Here is a 16101-nt window from a genome sequence, read left to right as displayed (position 1 = left end):
CACAGTAAATGAACAAGGTACTTGGTTATGGATTCACACCAACAACATATCTAAAACGCGGTGCATTTTTATTATTAAGCATATTGTTCAACAAAGGCAAACTAGGTAAAGTATACTGAAATAACCTTTAACAAAAAGGAAACAAGGAACTTAGCTATTTCATCTTGAGTGTGCTTTTCTTTGGCGCTTTAGTTGTATGTCAGTTGGTATCCACTAAACTAACCAGATTGCTTGACATACCTCAATTCTTGCATCTGTCCAACATCAAAAAAGTGCTTTATCTAGGCATGTGTGATAGCTTGTCTGTGTGCAGTGGGAAGCAATCTCTTGTGGTGGGATCTTAATATTCTTGATTCCTATTTGTTCTTCGTTGAGTTTCTATGAACAGGCAGGTGGATATGGAGTAGGATACCATACTAAAAAAAGGATTAATTGGGTTAAAACCTTGGTCCCTAGTAAGAATCTCCCTATTCACTGTCTTGAGGCAGAATACCTCTATTCCTATCTGGTGTCTCCTGTGTTGTTAAGGAAATCACCCTAAAATCAAGGCCTGGCTTGTTTACCTGATAGCCTTGATCAGGTATTGCAGTTTTAAATGAAAACCAACAAGCTTCTTGCTTTACCAAGCTACTGAGACATGATTCTCATTGCCCATTGTCAGCTAATGGATCAATTTACAGTTCCGCAGTCTGAACTAGCTGTAATTTAAAACACCCGTAGTAACCCTTTCAAACATGGGATCTATCAGGGATGGAATGAAATTACCAAGCTTTGTTGGCCACCCTGAAATTCCTCTGTCTGCTCTGACTGTGTCTGGGCTGGACCCTGAGGAATTTCCACTCAAAAAGGCACCTGGTCATTTAAGTGCTATTTTTTTATATATATGTCATCCCTAGGCCGGCCCATCTGGAACTTCCTTGCCTGGTTGGAATCACCTGTCAGTTTCATTTTGGCACAGAGAGAAGACCCTTGGGCTATAACACTATTAAAAACAAACAAAAAAAACCCTGTGTAAACAGAAGTGGTGATGTGTGGACACTTGGCTTCAAAACGAAAAAAATGCTTCCTGGTAATTACGGGACAACCTCATATCTCTGACCCTTGCCTCTCCAGAGCTCCAGTTTAACCAGACTGGTGTGGGTTGTGTTTTCGTTTTGCTTTTCTCGTGGTGGTGGTTCTTCCCCGTGGAATGAGCACATCCTCTCCCGTTTCCAGGCCAAACGAGCAATTGCTAAAGCCTCCCCTTTGGCTTTTAGATGCTATCGGTGAGAATTGGATGCTGACATGAGTACATACTTCTTGTCCAAGGAAATACGAGGTGAAGCCTGGGCTCTCAGAAAGCCCTCAGGGACTCTAGGTACTTGTCTTCCCCACAATTGAGCTTTAACTGCTGTGGAAACATGGGCTGATTTTTTTTGTTGTTGTTTTTTGTAAGCACCCAAGCATGATGGTTTACACATGTTCAAGAGGGAGTTCCCTCCATTAACACCTATTTAAAATGCTCACCTTCTTCTTTTTAGAATATTTGCTCCTCCATTTCATTCATTCATTAGTATTTATTGAGCGCTTACTATGTGCAGAGCACTGTACTAAGCACTTGGAATGAACAAGAAGGCTTGGTCTTAATGTATTTGAATATAGGAGATTGTCCTAGAGCTGTAAGTCCCTGGTTCGTTCTTTATTTTTTTTTTAACTTAAACATTCCATTAGGTTTTAATTTCTCACCTCATGCAAATGGGAGCAGCTAAGATTCATTGTGGGGTACTGGAGACAGCTTGTTGGCACCTGGTTGGGTTTTTTTTAAAAAAAACTTCTTGATGCCAGGTCTGAGTAGTCAGACTCGGTCAACAGTCGGCTAACTTATCTGTTAAATCATTGCTCTGAATCTGAGGCTTGCTTTCTAGACCAGGAATTTCTCATGAACAATAAGTAACTAGATAGGCATAATGTGGGGTTCACTTTTGTTCTGTCCTTCCCTCCTCCCTCCCCTCCTTTTTTGTGGCTGTCTCCTCCCACCCAAATATCTGCTTCAAAAAAATGTATCTCCTGACCAGATAACTTGAAAGAAGCAGGCAAACTACAGAAGTTTACCGGGCTCCTTTGGTGCTTTTTCAAAATGTGCAGATAGTATTCAGGTGATGTTTTGTTGAAACTGAGTTATGCCAAGCTGCCCAGACTTTGTTTTTGAGGAGCAATGTGGGCTAGTGGAAAGGGCCCGGGCCTGGGAGTCAGAAGATCTGGGTTCTAATCCCGACTCTGTTGCCTACTGTGTGACCTTGGACAAGTCACAACACTTCTCTGGGCCTCAGCTTCCTCAACTATTAATTGGGGATTGTGTCTGTTTTCCCTCATACTTAGACTGTGAGCTCCATGTGAGACAGGGACTGTGTCCAGACCTGATTAATCTGTATCTACCCCAATGCTTAGAACAGTGATTGACATATAGTAAGCACTTAACAAATACCATAATAATAAGTAGGCTAGGTGGATATTTCATGCTTCTATTTTTGAAGAGAAAATAGAACAACATAGCACTTTGATTCAGGTAGCTGGCAGCAGTGCTTCTTCCTCCTGTTCTGCATGTTTCCGTTATTTCAGCATACGGGGGCCTCAGATTGAGATTTGTAAACCGAACGGCCAGGTACTTCATTCGAGTCTCTGGTTCAGTGTGGAGTGCGTAGTTGATAACTGAATAAATATTCAGATGCAGTTTAGTCCATTGAAAAGAGAAATTTAAACAGCAGCAGTAACAGCCATTAAGACACAATTTTAGTTTAGCTATTTCTGAAAAAAAATAGCCATCGTGGTTCTTGTTTGGTTGCGAATATTTCTGAACTCTAGTGATATACTAAATTCAAGTATCCAGTAGAATCTGTTTCCTGTTTACTCTGTGGTGTCCTGTTGCATTTACTGTTTCACGATCCTTAGCTTCTCTGTTTTAATGTTACATGTAAGATATGGCTCTTCCGGGTTTTTGACATTTTTCCAACATCCAGATAAATCAGTATATACTTGCATTACATTGTTTATGAAGTTCAGACTCTCTTTGGGAGACCTCCTTTGGGAGCTCGAATGTTGTTTCCTTTTCATCCCTTATCCCAAGAGCAGGCAGCTGGCAAGACAACCTCAGGGAGTCAGGCTTTAGTTGTTGTTCCTGGAAATCCATCCCTCAGATGGCTGCAGAGTGAGGGGCAAGAAATTGCATCGAAACTAGGCGGAAAAACTGGAGCTAACTTGGACTTGCAGAATCCTGTAAACTTCGATTGCCCAAGTTTCATATGAAGTTGTCAAAGCAAAGTGTCACCCAGGCCCCTGATACCAAGGACAAGTTTTTGTTGTAATTTGAAGCTACTTGAAAACTATAGAGTGCAAACTAAGCCCTCAGAATTGATTTTAATTTTGTTTTTACTAATTTTCTCGTGTTGATCTGTCAAGGGTAAAGTTAGTAAGCTTTTTAATCCTGTTGGTAATTGCTTTTAGTGCCCTAATGCTCTTTTGAAGTTTTTGGGGGGAGGGGCGGTTGGTGGGTGGAGTTCTCTTTCTAAACAATCTGAAGACCCATTGGAAGGAAATAAGTAGAATGGTGGAAAATAAGTAGCTTGATTCCTATACTGTTTTCTTCTAACTCTCTTCTTCAGACTAGAATGTTTTCTGTTTATTTTTTTAAAAAAAGGCCAAACACACCCCCCCTTAATTTCCTTACAAACTTAATTAATGTGTGTAGTAGTTCAATAGAGTTCTGCCAATCCTTAATGCTAAGATATTTGTTCTAATCTAAAGTCTTCAAAACCGATTATAAATGATTGATACAACCATTTTAAATACTCCATTTGTAAATCTCTGAATAAAGCGTAAGCTAAATTCTGCACATAGTTACTGAGATTACTTTGTACTATGCTGTCTACATCAGAAGTGCTGTGAGGCCCAGGCGCTCTGAAAAAACTTTGAAGACACGTGAGGATATTGTAGCCCTTTTTCCTGTTCCTGAAGGAGCTCCCTCAGTACACCACCCCTTCCTGACCGCTAGGTAAATGCATGTTTTAAAGTTTTCTTTAGGAAATCATGTTGAGGGTTGGGGGGGGTCTCCTCCCTCCTTTTTTTTTTTTAAATTTAAATAGGTGTGTGGTATTTTCTTTTTTTACAATTTTAAATAGGAAGTCAAAGGAGGTGGGAAGTAATCAAAAACATTTCCTCTTTGATTTGAGGCCTAATTTATTTGTTTTACTAAAGGAGCTCCCTCAGTAGGAGAAAAGGTCTACTAACTTGGCCCTTGACAGATCAACATACCCTCACGATAGCGGCTGTTGGCTTTGTTTTGATTTTTGGGGTGGCTTTTGGTTTGGAGAGGGCTGCCTTTTTTTTTTTTAATGTGGAGTTGTTGGGGAGGTCTTGGAAAACTTGGACAGACTAGATCCAGGAAGCACCTAAGCCCCCAGGATGCAGGTGAATCAGTCAGTCCATGGTATTTATTTATTCTGTGTTTATTGTGTGCAGAGCACTGTACTAAGCACTTGGGAGAGTACGTTAGAGTTCGTAGACAAAGTTTGATGTCCACCAGGGACTTACAGTATAGAGGGAGGAGATAGGCATTAAAATAAATTAAGGATACATGCATAAGTGCTGTGGGGCTGAAAGTGGGGTGAATAACAAAAGCTTAAGGAGTATGCAACCAAGTACATAACTGACCCAGAAGGGAAAGGGAGATGGGGAAATGAGGGCTGAGTCAGGGAAGGCTTCTTGAAGAAATTGTGATTTTAATTAGGCTTTGAAGTTAGAGAGGTAGTCTGGGGAGAGGAACAAAGGTAGTCTGAAGGTGGAGAGGGGTAGTCTGAAGGGGAAAGAGTTCCAGGCCAGAGGGAGGATATGGGCAAGGAGTTGGCAGTCAGATGAGATTGAGGTACAGTGAGTCGATTGGCATCAGGAGTGAAGTGAGCAAACTGGGTTGTAATAGGGAATCAGGGAGCTAAGTAAGATAGGTGGGGTAGAGATCTGATTGAGTGCTTTAAAACCAGTGGTAAGGAGTTTCTGTTTGCAGAGCTGGATGGAGGTTCCTGAGGAGTTGGGGAGATGTGGACTGGATGGTTTTTCAGGAAAACGCTCCAGGAAGCAGATTGAAATAAGGACTTGGAGTAGGGAGAGACTGCAGAAAGAAGGTCAGTGAGGAGCCCGATGCAGTAATCAAAAGTGGCATTTAGGTGCTTGGATCAGCGTAATAACAGTTTGGCTGGAAAGCAGTGGATGGGTTTTAGCAATGTTGTGAAGGTAGAACTGTCAGGATTTGGTGACAGACTGAATATGCGGATTGAATGAGAGATGAGTCGAGGATAATGCCAAGGTTATGGGCTTGAAGCAGGGAGGATAGTGGAGGACAGAGTTTAGGTGGGAAGATGAGTGCTTTTTTGAACACGTTAAGTTTGTGGTGTCCATGGGACATCCAAATAGAGATGTCCTGAAATGTGAGACTTCCGAGGAGGGGAGAGGTTGGGCTGGAGCGGTAGATTTGGGAATCATCCATCTAGAGATGATAGCTGAGGGAGATGGTAGTTGAAACTGAGGGAGCGAATGAGTTTTCTGAGGGAGTAGTGGGTGTAGAGGGAGTAGAAGGGATCTCAACTGAGCTGTGAGGGGTCTCCCACAGTTAGAGGCAGAGGGAGGAGCCCGTGAAAGAGACTGAGAAGGAACAGCCAGAGAGATAGAACCAAGAAAGGACATTGTCAGTGAAGCCAAGGTTGTGTAATGTTTCCAGGAGAAGGGAAACACAGGGTCCATAGTGTCAAAGGCAGCTGAAAGTCAAGGAGGATTAAGATGGAGTAGAGGCCATTGGTTTTGTCAGGGAGGTCATTGGTGACCTTAATGAGGGCTGTTTCTCTGGAGAGAAGGGGACGGAATTGGTGCGGGTCAAGGAGAGAATCGGAGAGGAAGTGGTGGGAGTGGGTATAGGCAGATCGCTCAAGAAGTTTAGAAAGGAATGATAGGAGGGAGATGGGGGTGATTGGCAGGGAGTCATGGGGTCAAGAAGCTATTTTTTAGGATAGGGGAGATATGAGCAGTTGAATAATCGCCTTGCCTTTTGGTGCAATTCGGCCGGCTGTCACCGTGGCTGCAATGATGGAGGATGTTTGTGTGACTGTCCCAGATCAGTGTAGCCCAGTTCTCAAAAGAGCTGAAGTACACTTGAAATCTTTTTAAGATTAGTTTCACCAACCATTTTAAGGCATTTTTTTGAAGTCAGAATTATTTGCCCAAGAGTAACTGAAATTGAACCTTGGAAATTGCTTTAGTAGGTCTACAAAATCTAGATGAGTAATGTTGCAGAAAAGACTCATGTTTAACCATGTTTAAGTCACTTTCCGTATGGACTCTATTGTGCTTTATTATGCCATTTGAAATCCTTTTAAGGTCACATTTTTGATTAATTTATGTTGTATATTAGCTTGGAATTCCCAAAAAACTTTGTTAAAGGGTATTGCCCTTCTCCCCCTAAAATGCTTCCTAAACTTTGCTAGTATTTATATTCTGCTTTTGAACTTGTGTTTTAGAAGTGTTGTTTTCGGTTAGGGTATTTGGGAAAAACTTGAGAAAGGTTCCATTTATTCTTGTGGGGAAACCAATGAAAGTTATTCTTGTGGGGAAACCAATGAAAGTTCTGATCCAAGGCATTCAGCCATTAACTTCTTAAATCATCTCAAATTCTGTCTGCTTCAGCCTCTAAAAGTGATTGGAAACAGAATCTAGCTAGCGACATGTAGGGTTTTTTCTGATCTTTTAACTTTTTTTTTCCAGCTGGGATGAATGGGTTCCAGAAAGCAGAGTACTCAAATACGTGGACACCAATCTGCAGAAACAGAGAGAACTTCAAAAAGCCAATCAGTAAGTAAATTATTTAGCTTACATAAAGGGAATCCCGGTGAATCTCTCTCTTCCTACTTAACTGAAACGAGTTTTGGTCTACCAGCAGCGAAAGCGCCATGGGATTAAGGATCCCTTAAGGAAGAATTTAAGGTCTGTGGGCTTGTTCATTCTCCTTTGTGCCCCCTCACACTCCACTTTTTCTTGAATAGGAGTCTGACCTCAAGATATATCTCTGGTGCTTCTCGTTCACTTTTCATTGCTAATCAGGGTCTCATGGGTGTGGTTTGGGGTTTTTTTATATTTTTTTTTTCTTCCCCAAACTGTATTGCATGTTTCCAGGCATTTTCTTCTCAAGGTAGAAGGTGAGGTGAAGGGCAACTTCTTGAGCAGTCTCTGTCAACACATTTTAAGAGTGAAATGGAACTGAAACACGAAATTCACTTGATTGCAGATTGAGGCTGTACCTCAAATCCCTCTTTTTAGCAAAAACTTAAATTGGCTTGTACTGTCGTAGAGTGGTGCAGCTTTGGTTATTATGGATAGTCAGCCAATTCAGGCAACCAGCAGTTAGCTGACCAACATTGGATTGGGCGGGCGGACTGGAGTGTCTCAGTCTATTGACACTGAGAAGCATAATGGCCTAGTGGAAAGAACATGGATCCAGGAGTCAGAAGGACACAGGTTCTAATCTTGGCCTTGCCACTTGTCTGCTGTGTGACTTTGGGCAAGTCACTCAACTTCCCTATGCCTCAGTTCCTTCATTTGTAAAATGGCAGTTAAAACTGTGAGCCCCATATGGGCCAGGGACTGTGTCCAACCTGATTAGCTTGTATCTACCCAATACCAAAAAAAAAAAACCAAACAAAACCAAAAACCACCTTTCTCTTCTCAGTTGTGCTCACAGGCCTTTGTTCTAGGATCAGAAATTTGGATCCTCAGTTTTCCTTTCTTATTCCTTATCTGGTCCCAGCAGGGTTTTTTTTGCAGGTGTGGGTTTGTTAGGTGGGGTGGTCTGTGTGACCTCATAGACTTAGGTTAATCTTTAAATGGCCACAGTAGGAGCTTGGAAGCTGGTGGTTGAGCTAGCTTATATTTTAGATTTGCCAACTGTAATGAATGGAAGATGATTAATTACTACCAATGGAAGGGGGCCAGGGCCAGCATAGCTTCTTGTTCAAAAGAGAAGAGTTATGTGGTAAGTTGTGGCTTTTTAAATTTGTTTTTTCAATTCACTCGTTTTTATAGGGAGCAATATGCAGAAGGGAAGATGAGAGGAGCTGCTCCAGGAAAGAAGACCTCTGGTTTGCAACAGAAAAATGTTGAAGTGTAAGATTTCTTGTCATTTTTCAGCTGTTGTATGGATGAATGTAGCAAGATCAGCTACGCTGTTTTCAATTTAGTCAAAGGTTCAGTATCTGTCGATTGTTTGACAAATGACAATGGCGTCTATGCAGTTCGGATGCTTTTGCAGCCAAAGTAAGACCAATGAGAACTTGGCTTCTGAGTGTCAGTCATATGCCAAAATGAACTAACCTCTTCCATCTCTGGCAGTTTCCCTCCACCTTATTGGGTGTGCATATATTCATGTGCATATGTGTAAACTCTCCACATACACGTGATGTGGATGAGAGATATATATATATGCATATATATATTCTGGAAATATAATATTTCCTCACTAAATTTGAATATTCAAGGTGAGCAAAAAATGAGTCTTCTATGTATGGTAGTCAAAACTAATGCCTTTTCATTCTGCACTTCTGTGGACAAGGTAATTAAAACCTGTGCAAACCAGTCATTTTTTGGGAGGGGACATGGAGAGGGTGGGTAAATATGACAGGATTCTTGACACTTAAGCTCACATAATAAACGCTTAACAAATACCATTAATGATTCTAAATTATTTTTAAAATCAAGTGTTAATATTAGTACTTTAAGTGGGTTTTGAGGTGAGGGGTGTTTTTTTTCCCTCATAATTCTCCTTTATTTGCAAAATAATGGGATACTTTATATGATGGGGATTTTTTTTCCCAGATAAATCTTGTCTTCACTTAAAACAAGTGAAATTTCTCATTTCATCATGTTGTTTTTATTCTCTGATCCCTCAACTAGACCTTTTTACTTGATGTTGTAGAATTGAAGCAGGAAATCAAATTAAGATCATGTCTGTGACTTGCATGTGAGGTGGCAGTAAGCTGTTCAAAAATAATTTTATGTTCAAATATACATATTTAATGTGCAGCGATACTGAGGGTTTTGGTGGTTTTTTGTTTTTTTTTTGAATCAAGATTTTGTTGTCCATCTATGACTAGGTTCTCTAGGCATCCAATTACTTTTCTTTACAATATTCATACATTTTAGTGATCTGGTTCTTTAGTAAGCTAGTCTGATTCAGCATGATTTTAAGATGAGTTGTAAATCAGACCTAAAAATGCACTAAGCTTCTTGTCCTGCAGAAATGACAATAGATATCAGGCAAAGAGTAATTTTTGGTTTTTTAACCTCATTGTTTTAAAGATGGGGCACACTGTCTTTTCATAAAGGCAGTGATATTCAGTGTTTTGAGACATTCATGTTTAAAACCATGGAATTTATTTTGTACTATCTTTCTTTTGAAATGAGAGTTTTTGTGTTTTCCATAAGGCGTTCCAGTCTCATTCCCTGAGGTAATGTTTAAGAGTAAAAGAATGTGTGCCCTGAGGTTACATTCTATTTTTCATAGGGTTTTATAATTGCTGAATTCTTTGTTAAAAGTATGACACTAGGGATTCTTGTAATGAAATTTTATGGAAAAAACACCCTATAAGCTCTTCCATGGATGTAAAATGGCAATAGCTTCCTCTTAAGAAAAGTAAATTTTGGTTTGCTTGGGAAGTAAGGTTCTTTTCTCTTAAGCCTATCAGGTCTGACACTCTGTCCTTACCATAACCCATTGTGCCTAGACTTTTTCAGAACAGATGGATCACACGCTGTTTGGAGACCTCTGCAATATCAATGCGGTGAGTTAAGGATGGATTGCCATACCAGATTTTTCATCCTGAAATCCATGTTGCCTTGTTTTTTATAGGTGCCATTCAAGTATTTAGAAGGTTTAAACAATTTTATTGTGCATTTTAGAAATTTCTGGTCTGGGTGGTGCTGTTTCAGACACTTATACAGTTAAGTATGTGAGTTTTCAGTCACTGATATTTGTATGTGAGAAAACATCGTAATGTCAAGGATTGCTTACTCAGTTATGGGAAGGAAAAAAAAAGCTTGGCTCTTACACCACTCGGGCTGGTTTATCTGCAGGATTTTGAAATAGTGGCTTTTGGACCAAGTCTGTTCATGTGTACATTTTAAGTTCCTATTTTGCCTTTTTGCTTGCCTGGGTTAATTAAGAATGGTTTAGAATAAGTCATGACAGTTTTGTAGCCTAGTAATATACAACAAATGTTTTCCAGTACAGGCCTAGAACAAATTGTGGCTTTTTGGCATCACAATAGCTACATCCTCTCAACACTCCCTATTTCTACATCTGTTGACCTCTCTAGTGTAATGTATCTTCTACCCCTTTTGACTGTAAGCTCTCCATGGGCAGCAGATATGCTACCAACTCTGATGTTGTACTCTCCCAAGCGCTTAGTACAGTAGCTGCCCACAGTAAGCACTCAAATCTGACTGACCCTCCCACTCTCTGTGAGAGTATTTTAGTGCACAGCAGATCACCACAGACCCATCTTAGCAAACAGATGGACTATTAACCAGGAGACTCTAACAAGAAACACCCATGCAACTAACTTGGTTGTGATCGGATCGAAAAGCAACGTGGCTTAGTGGAAAGAGCACGGAGTTGGGATCAGAGGACGTGAGTTCTAATCCCGTCTCCTCCACTTGTCTGCTGTGTGACCTTGGGCAAGTCACTTCACTTCTCTGTGCCTGTTACCTCATCTGTAAAATGGGGATTATGACTGAGCCCCATGTGGGACAACCTGATTACCCTGTATCAACCCTAGCACTTAGAACAGTGTTTGGTACAGAGTAAGCACTTAACAAATACCGTCATCATCATCGGAATCAGGCAGGCCCTATTTCCAGGAATTAGCTTTGGTCAGGGCATCAGGAATGGTTGGAGACTTTCAGTCCAATGACAGAAGAATTTAGCATGCGTTTGGTTTGATCATCACAGATCTCGATGAAGTTGCCCTATGCCAGACTTCACTACACCCTTACCTGTGTGCATTTTTTTTTTTTGGTGGCATTTAAGTGCTTATTATGTGCCAGGTAACGTACTAAGAGCTGGGGTAGATGAAAGCTAATCAAGTTAGACACAGTCCAGGTCCCACATGGGATTCAGTTTTAACCCCCATTTCATCGAGGCACAGAAAAGTTGTGACTTGTCCAAAGTCACCCTACAGACAAGTGGTGGACCTGGGATTAAGACCACAGCTGGGATGAGAAAAGCATGGTCTAGAGGTTAGAGCATGGGCTGAGGAGAAGCAGCATGTCCTAATGGATCGAGCATGGGCTTAGGAGTTAGAGGACCTGGGTTCTAATCCCAGCTCCACCACTTCTCTGCTATGTCACCATGGGCAAGTCACTTTACTTCTCTATGCCAGTTACATTATCTGTAAAATGGGGATTAAGACTGTGAATCCCATGTGGGACAGGTGCATAGTAGAGTGACTGGCACATAGTAAGTGTTTAACAAATACTATTTTAAAAAAAAAAAAAGCCTCTGGTCCCTTCAACTCCCAGGCCCGTGGTCTATCCAGTAGGCCACCCTGCTTTTCTAAATTTGGCCACACCCAACATGCCTACCCTACAGGAAGTGATGTTATTACTATTCTCTCCTGAAGCCAGCAGTTTAGTCCAAAGAAATTGAATTCACAAATTTTTTTTAAATCTGTTGACTAAGGCAGATCCGCACAGTAAGTTATTTTACTTTTTATATCCTGAAAGAGGTAGTGTAGTAAAATAAACCTTCCTGTAACTTAATGCAAAAATCCTTAGCTGAGGTTATTTACTCCCGAATTGTATATTTTTAGAAAGTCAGTAATCCCTCAAATGCATTATAGGTACTTAGAATTTAATCAGTAGTTAATTCATTAGATAGGGAAAGATGCTTTTATTAATGTATTTGGGTCTTGTCGTTTTATATATTAAGATGACAAATGAGTAGGTTTTTTCAAAAGTACTGAGAGGTAGAGTAGAAACTGCACGTGAGAAACAGCGTAGCCTAATGGATAGAGCCTGGCTCTGGAAGTCAATAGACCTGGGTTCTAATCCCAGCTCTACCATTTGTCCGCTGTGTGACCCTGGACAAATCGCTTTGCTTCTCTTTGCCTCCCTTCCCCCATTTGCAAAATGGTGATTGACTGAGAGCCCTTTGTAGGACGGGGACTGTCCAACATGATTAGCTTGTATCTACCCCGGTGCATAGCACAGTGCTTGACACATAGTAAGCGCTTAAATAACCACTATTATTATTTTTATTAGGAAAATCATTCCAATATTTTAGTTAAATATCATTTATGCCTGTAAGGAACATTTCATATAAAATTGACTTAGTGGTAACTCCTATTCACTGATTTACTTGGTTGATCAAGTTTTAACTGTTTTGACTGATGCTACCAACTCGTAACTAATTTCACATATTTTTCCACCATTCTGGCAGTTGACTTCTTCCCCCCCCACGTCTGTTATGCTTCTTCATTCTTCCCACCTAGACTTGCTCTTTAGTCCCCTTCGTCTTCACAGCCTTTTTTTTTTTACCCTTCGCTCCTCTTTACCTCTGCCTGGCTGGAGCGGCAGTCACTCTATTTCCTGCTTGTGGCTTCATTTCAACTGCTTTTAAAATCAGTGATTGTTCCTTGGTGATCAGTGATCACAGAAATTACTAAAAGCAATTTTACAGTTTGGAGAGGGGTTTAAAAATAGTAAGAGATTAGGAAAAGAGGCACAACCTCTAAAGGTGTATCGTTAAATTAGCCACCCGAAGGATTGGGGGATCCTAAATGTGTGAAAAGATGTCAGAGTCCCTATTGCCATTTGTCTTGCCCTGAACTATGGTGGAGAAACGTCTGTGTTGTAAGACTAGGAGCTGTTTGTCTGCAACCGACCCTTTTGGTGAGGAAGAATCATTGTAGGGCTTCAGTAAAAGAAAAACTCAGTTCTTACTGTCTCCCAGCCAAGGTTCTCTGCTGCAGTGTAGAAAGAAGTGGCTCCTTTTGAGCAGAAGCAACATAAGCCTTGGGAGATGAGAAAAATAAAGCGCAAATGACATTAGGACTGAAGCGTGAAACTAAACAGCACAGGGGACAAGGACAGTGTGTGTCCTCGATGCATCTGGAATGTGGGCTCCAAGCGCATTGGCCTCTTAGGTCAAACATCCCGCCCCCCCCCCCCACCAAAGTTGAACGTTACAGTCAGCTGATCACCTCTGAGTGAGGGCACGTATAGATAATACCCATTACTGCTGTCTCAAGTCTGCATGAATGGAGTTAGAGGATGTGACCATCTGTGGTTTACAGCTCAGTAAACTGTTCCTCACCCCAGTAAATGATTAAGAACTATTTACTGTCTGAGGTACAAAGGTGATCCCATAGCCACTCCTGCCCCTTAGCCCATATCAGGTGTCTCAACGGACTTTCCTGTTTATTTGCGTGGGACTTCCATAGCCATTCTAGGGCATGAGTTGACTCAGCAGAGATGAAATCTTGTCAAATTTTTTAAAAAAAGAAAGTGTCATCACTGGAAATGTATACTTCAAAAATCTACCTGGTAATCTTACAGTTTGAGGGGCTTGTAGACCTTGGCTATATCCTTTAGAGAAAATCTATTATACTTGAAAATTTTCTATTTTCACATTTAAACACCTTCACCTACCTTCTGAATTCTGGATTATGAATTTATCAGAATTCAGGATTGAAATAGCACTGGAGCTGCTGAGGTAATGTCATGTGGAAGTCAGCTCTTCAAAGGCATCGTTCAGCTGCGCTCTGGTGCTGGGCTGGGCTTAAAGCAGCTGATCTGTGTGCTCTGCACATAGTGAGCCCTCAAATACGATTGATCTGTGGCTGTATTTTTAACCTCCCTTGACCCTGACGAGCAGCTGTTAAATGCTTGTAGCAAAGACTCCCTCCCACCCGTCTGGGCTGCTGTCTGAGGCCTTTATTTTTGGAAAATTGCAGCTCTCAAAAAAAACAAAATCCATGGAAAGTGCCGCTGGTTTTTATTCAGCTTTGATCTTTGCTGCCGGAAAAAGGCTAACCAGATCCAGTGGGCTCTGAATGATTGCTTGTCCAAGTCCAGTAGCCTAGGATGTATTTCAGGTAGCCTTTTGCAACTGCTTCTCTGAATGCACTGAGTGAAATACAGTAATAACCTGACTTATTAATTCGACCCAGTTGACCTTCAGAGTTAAGGAATTGGTTTTCTGATGTGGAAGGGAACAGATCTGAGATTTGTTGGCCATTAGATAGGTCGGTCCAACCTAATTAACATCAGTAGTAGCAATCATATTTATGGAGTGCTTACTCTGTGTAGGGCACTGTACTGAGTGTTTGGGAGAGGACAGTAGAGTTAGTTGGCCTGATCCCTTTCCTCAAAGAATTTGCAATTTAGCTAGGGAGACAGAATTTTTAAAATTATAGATAGGGGAAGCATTCAAGTATAGTGCTACTGGGAATCCTCAGTCAGAATTCATTGTTCAAACCATAAATTTATAATACTAAAGACCTCGTCATAAATGTGCCTAAATTCATTTTGTAAAGGGTCTTGTACTGATAGCCACAAATTTGAATAGATTCCTAAGTTAAACTTGACTCATTCAAGTTGTAGACTTCTTAAATTATTAGTGTGTCCTTTAGTCTGTAAGCTCGTTGTGAGCAGGGATTGTCTGCTATTTTGTATTCTCCCAAGCACTTAAAACGGTGCTCTGCACACAGTAAACAGTCAGTAAATGCGACTGATTAAAAGAATAAATCCCCTTATGTTTAAATACTCTCCTTTGGCCACTGTCCAGAGAATTCCTTTTTTGGTTCTCATTTGAATTTTTGAGGGAATTTTTCCTACCACTTGGTACAGTCCAAGAATTGGGACTCGATGTGAGAAAGGATGTTTTCCGAAGAACGCCGAGTCATTCCTATTGACTGTAGGCCAGATGTCTCTGGGGCTTTGAAGCCAGCAAACTAGGCCTTTCTTGAAAAATTAGGTAGCGCCAGATCTCTGACACCTAGTCAGCTTTCAAGATATTTTTACATATTTCTGTTGTACAAAGTTTGAGCCAAGATGCTTCACACTTGAAGCTCATCCATTTCCCATAATGGATGGCCCTGGTTCAGCCATTTTGAGATGTAGTCGCTCACTGGAAACATCAAATCTTACTTTTTAGGATCCTGAAAACACTTAATGAAGGGTGAAAATATAGTGAAAATGAAGGTAATCACACCCCTGTAAATTTTAGGTTTAAGGAAAATTTGGGAATTGTCGTATATGGCTTTGAGTCTTCAAATTGAACAGTAATAAAATGGCAATTGTCGTTCACTGATACTTATTTTGCAACTGCATTAAAACAAACAAAAAGACCAATCCCCAAAGTCATTTAAAGTAGTTTTTCTTTAAATAATTCAGAAGTGGAAATGTAAAGTACTTACCATGGGGAAAAAATATTCAGTAATGAACAGAAATACCTAAAGAAATGGGAGAGCTTCTACACTTAGAACAAAAAAATTTGAATTTTAGCGAACTTAAATTGCAATACAGTCTTTTTCTGGATTATATTCATAAAAGGTATTTTAATTCCTTCCTTGTATGTATTCTATATTAGTGAAATCCTTTGAAAAATTTCTCCCATTATATTGAAAATCCTTGTTATGCTTTCATCGTTATTAAAGTATCCTGATGGCCCCCATTTTCAAAATAATCTGCTTATTTGATCCAACCAGGATCAGATGTTCAGGAGAAAATTCAATAAGCCATTTTTTTGTGAGTAAAATAGATATAGAAGATTCAGAAAAAGAACAGTGTTCTTCTGGGGAATCCAGTCCAGTTTGGAATGAAGAAAGGGATTGTGAATTGTGTTTAAAGTGGGGGAATTGTGGAACTAAAGAGGAAATGAAACAAAAAGCCATTTGGATCAGGAGGGAGTGGAACGAATTTAGATGACTGAAAGCCCAGAAAGAATATTCTAAAACAATCTGTACTTACGTTGGCTTCACAAATTCAAAATTCAGTTTTTCCACTGGTAAATTTTAAGCACAGGAGTCC

The 16101-nt window shown here is 40.5% G+C and overlaps 1 protein-coding gene and 1 long non-coding RNA gene across 3 annotated transcripts in view; both read left to right on the top strand.

Annotated features, from left to right (window-relative positions):
* The window catches only part of MORF4L1 (mortality factor 4 like 1), a 37914-nt gene that overhangs the window by 8718 nt on the left and 13095 nt on the right, over window positions 1-16101 (top strand). Inside the window, exons 4-7 of one of the 2 annotated variants that reach the window (XM_029065478.1) lie at window positions 3911-4027; window positions 6784-6870; window positions 8098-8178; window positions 9795-9851. In XM_029065478.1, coding sequence (XP_028921311.1) covers window positions 3911-4027; window positions 6784-6870; window positions 8098-8178; window positions 9795-9851 — 342 coding nt within the window. The remainder of the gene's footprint in view (window positions 1-3910; window positions 4028-6783; window positions 6871-8097; window positions 8179-9794; window positions 9852-16101) is intronic. The other variant, XM_029065479.1, reaches the window with a different exon arrangement.
* Window positions 12276-15274, top strand: LOC114812153. Its single transcript, XR_003759799.1, has 2 exons — window positions 12276-13783; window positions 15227-15274. It is a non-coding gene; the product is annotated as an uncharacterized LOC114812153 (long non-coding RNA).

The sequence above is a fragment of the Ornithorhynchus anatinus genome, chromosome 5 (genome assembly GCF_004115215.2).
Source record: "Ornithorhynchus anatinus isolate Pmale09 chromosome 5, mOrnAna1.pri.v4, whole genome shotgun sequence".
Classification (NCBI taxonomy): Eukaryota; Metazoa; Chordata; class Mammalia; order Monotremata; family Ornithorhynchidae; genus Ornithorhynchus; species Ornithorhynchus anatinus.
The sequence above is the reverse complement of the archived record's forward strand: the minus strand, read 5'-3'. Positions and strand labels throughout refer to the sequence as shown.